The following is a 4,451-nucleotide window of genomic DNA, read 5'->3' as shown; positions in this document are numbered from 1 at the left end:
AAAACGAAACCTGCATGAATGAATCATTCATAAGAAGATCAGTAAAGATGTTTAGATGTTTCTAAAGTCGGTCTTAAAGGCTTTTATACTCACCACAGATCTCAAAGTATTGTCCTTCATCAGCTTGAGGGAGTATTTGTAGCATGATTCGAGGTCATCTCTTTGGAACTGGCCCACATTTCCTCTGGCGATTGGGCCGACAGTATGGATCACATCTGGAAAAAGAAAAAAGCAGAGCAGTTTAAGTCTATACAATGCCAAAAACTTAAAGCTCTCTCTGTATAATTCGTAATGTAAATATGTGCCACTGTAGATAACACGGATTTTCGATTAAAACTCTGACACTGCTTAACACCAGGACAAATCCCACATGACAAACAACAAAACAAAGCTTCCTGTCAGATCTTCAAAGGCAAGTCATACAAGAAAATGACAAATAGAACTGCTGAGGATCATGGGAACGTACCCGCACATTCCCAATTCTACTGGGTACAAAACAGCTTATTTTTCTGCAATGTTATCACACTACAAAAACAAGAGTCAACCAACAATGACAAGAACCAACAATGGAACAAAAGGTCTGATTTGAACAAGTCAAAAAAACTGCCCAAAATCAAAAGTACATTTATTCAGTTAATGAAATGGAAGAGCAGATAGAAAATCAATTACTCCATCCTTTTATCCTATCTATTCATACATTCATATTGGCTCGTAGCTGCCCTCCTGCTGACTGTGCATAGTAATGTGTTGGTTGTCAGTCAGCGTGAGGCTGGTCTGAGGCGAGAAAGCTGAGGGTCATTCAATCATTGCAGTGATGACAGGGGAGTTAAGGAAGCCGCGCATGAGTCTGAGAGAGAAATAATGTAGCCCTTCCTGTCTGACTCCTCCAGGCCCTGGAATGTGGGTGGCAGTGGGCAATTAATAACAATAAACAGGTTGCATTTCTAGGCCTGTTCACGCTGCCATTGTGACCCTCACTTCTTTTACAGTCAGCATTTTACAGCAGACAACCAACAATACAGCTTTACAGAGAGTTCTTTATTATTATCTGTGCATTTCAGATGTTACCAGCATTTCTAAAGATGAAAACCGGGTGAATTTTGTTAAGGTGTTACCACAAGGATATTTTGTCAGCTGCTTGGTTTCTATTTCTGCTGCGTCACACTGAGTAGCCCCGCTCATACTGAAATCTGATTGGTCCAAACTATGCTGCACATAACTACATATTAAACACATGTTCAGATTAGCTATTATTGTTCTACACAGCACATCATTCTCACTTTCAGTGAGCAGACAAATTAACTGACGTCTAATAACAAATAAACTAAGTAGTTTATCACTTCATTATTTTAAGTGGGAAATCATTAAAGTGCACGTGAATGTAACAGTACATCATAAAAATACAATTAAAAAACACATTTGGTAAATTCCAGAATTCTGTGTTCTCTATAAACATCTGTGGTTGAAATCACAAATTACTTGCAGAGGAACGTCCTACAAGATGCATATCTGAGCATGTACAGTAAGTACCTGCTGTCATAATAGTCGGATCTTTTTTCTTAGCTTACAAACATGCAAATGGACAAGGACGAAAGAGCCTGAAATATCCTGCTAATTCAGACCTAATCTAAATATAAACGTGCTGGCACAATAACTCATTTCTAATGACAAATTAGAGAAAACAGAGAAATCATCTGAGTAGTGTACTTTTCAAATACATTTCAATTGGAAAGTTTAAAGAGGTAGTTAAATTGTAAAGACAGAGAGAATGAATGAATGAACAGTCCGTCGGTCGATAGATTGACAAATTAGATGATAGACAGATTTGATGGCTCTTGGGATAGATAGATAGACAGACAGACAGATAGATAGACGATTGGACATGGTAAATGTACAGAGACGGTCACAAGTATAAATTGCCCTTTGCCGCACACATCTGTTCAGCTAAAGTCGGTGTACAGAAAGGATCGGGAACGAGGAGCGTGTTTGCATTATTCAGGCAAAGATTTCTATCTTTAGTGGTTCGGCAAATGAGAGCTGGGAGTGTGAGGAAGGAGTCTGAGTGCTTTTCTCATTACATAATCCTGTTCTTTATTTATACAGGGTTTAATACTGAATGTTTAACATTATATTCATTGCATACATATACTTCGTAGACATCCTTAACTCAATTCTGCTGTCTGTTGTTCTGTTGTCGTCGCTTCATTGTCTGAATATGCCACTTAACATATGCTATGTTGTGGTATCAGCGTTTGGTATCGGGGCATTTTAACGAGTACAGGAGCTCAGTATCGGTGCATCCCTGATGCAGACATTAATGCAGGAATAGAACTATCACTCTCTATTGACCATTCGGTCACCCTAAAGCACAAAATCCGCAAACCTCACTTAATGGCCTAATAAATATTGATAAGATGCACACTTTTAATTTGACATCCCTTGCAAAGCAGTATTTGCATCGTTGATTACCAACAGAAAATCTCAGTATGAAATGGAGCTCATTGGGAAACTCTCCCAAGTGAGAAAAAAATCAAGACAATTAATTTATTTTGCTTTACTCAGAACAGCGTACCATGTGTTGTTTTGAGGCTTACAACACTTATATCACATAATGACAATGAGACAAGACAATACTTGCAGCACTGATCTCTAAGGTCATGGCTACATCAGCAGTGTTGCTTAAACAGCATGCTGTCCGGGATGTGTGTGTGTGTGTGTGTGTGTGTGTGTGTGTGTGTGTGTGCGTGTGTTCTGGCCGTTAGTGTGGCCCCTTAATGAGGCTGTAACTATATGAAATATCATCTCTCCCCATACCAGCAGGACTCGGCTAGCATGATGGGACCATAATGTAGCCTGCACCCTGTTGTTTTCTATGCATAATACATGAACCTCCAGACCACTAGAGCAACACTTCTTCAATTAGAAGATGGAGGACCAGAACAGATCATTTATAAATTCATGAAACTAAAGCTATGGTCATACAACGTGTGCATGATATCTACACATGTATAAATAATCAAGAGGTCATTTGTTTTTTTTCTTTCAAAACAAGAAAGTGCATACTTGTTCCCTTGGAAGCCCAACTTGTAAAACAAAAATGGAGTGCACATAAGCAGAAATAAATAACATATGTACATATACAATTTATTTTTGCTTATGTGCACTTCATTTTTGTTTTAAGATAGGCTTCCAGGGTAACAGGTATGCACTTTCTTGTTTTGAAAAAAAATAAATAAATAAAATTGCATTAGCATTCATCTACTTGTGTGTAAAAACAGACACGACTGAGACAACAGTAAAAATGGCCTGAAAAAAATATTGGCTTGACTATGAGATTAGACAATGCCGAGATGAAAACAATCATTACTTTTACTTATGCATGAATAAGGGCATGTTGACAAAAGATTATCATTATTCTTGCTTGGCTAGCTTCAGAATGAATAAATGCAAATGTGCACTAAGAAGACGCTTTTATGATGATCTGTTCCATATTCTACGCATTCACCTGGCAAACAAATGGCACCCAGGAGAATATGTATGTTTGGAGGAGACATTAAAAACAACAACAATAATGATTGACAAGTGATGTTTCCCTTCATATCCCTGTAGATTTTCACTCCTAACAATCTCAGCTCTCTCAGCTGAGAAGAGGATCACTGGTTCATATAACTTTGAGAAGCTGCATGTGAATACAAATGCAATTAGTGTAGCATGGGACAAATTAGACCCTTTCACACAAGTAAAGGGAATAATCATGGTTGGAAAAGTGCGCTATTGTGCAAACCGTTGCCATTGTCGAGTATTTGAAAAAGGAACCATTCAAATGAGTAAAAATGTGGACAGATCAACCTTTGAATTCACAGAAAACTGTGTTTATGTATGTGTCCAGGGTTACTGGAAGGTCATGGATTGTGCTTTAGTAAGGAAGTCTACTATGCCCTGGAGATAAACTGGCAATCATAACCCGTAGCTGATGAGCTTCCACGTCTGCATTTTTTTTCTCAAGCATTTCCATTTGACTTATCTACTGTAATTTCCCACTTGAGGCACTGAGGTGGTCATATAATTCACCTCATAAAGATATTTAGCCAGCTAGACTGACCAGCACTCACCAGTGAGGATGGGGGGAAAGAGGCATTATTCTGAGCGATACCTGTGATTGTTTCTTTACGGTTCTGTTTGTGAGAAGTGTTTTCTCTCTATGGTTGTGTTTCAAGTGCTGACCGCTGAATGAACCTCGTGAAGATACACGTTTAACAGTGATTGCAGTATCTCTGTCCATTAACAATTGGTATGTTTCCATGAACTGTAGTAATCTGGTGTTTGGCTTACTTCTAAATAAACACAGTTGAACATAACATACACACACACACACTCACATATATATATATATATATATATATATATATATATATATATATATATATATATATATATACCAATGAGAATCA

General features: G+C 37.9%; 1 protein-coding gene across 1 annotated transcript in view; it reads right to left on the bottom strand.

Moving 5' to 3' along the window:
- LOC107585524 (O-acetyl-ADP-ribose deacetylase MACROD2-like) overlaps positions 1-4,451 on the bottom strand; it is a 570,464-nt gene that overhangs the window by 159,968 nt on the left and 406,045 nt on the right. The window contains exon 7 of the mRNA XM_016272570.1: positions 94-215. Coding sequence (XP_016128056.1) covers positions 94-215 — 122 coding nt within the window. The remainder of the gene's footprint in view (positions 1-93; positions 216-4,451) is intronic.

Source organism: Sinocyclocheilus grahami, unplaced genomic scaffold (assembly GCF_001515645.1).
Source record: "Sinocyclocheilus grahami isolate Dianchi unplaced genomic scaffold, SAMN03320097.WGS_v1.1 scaffold71.1, whole genome shotgun sequence".
NCBI classification, from domain to species: Eukaryota; Metazoa; Chordata; class Actinopteri; order Cypriniformes; family Cyprinidae; genus Sinocyclocheilus; species Sinocyclocheilus grahami.
This window is presented reverse-complemented; position numbering and strand designations above follow the sequence as displayed.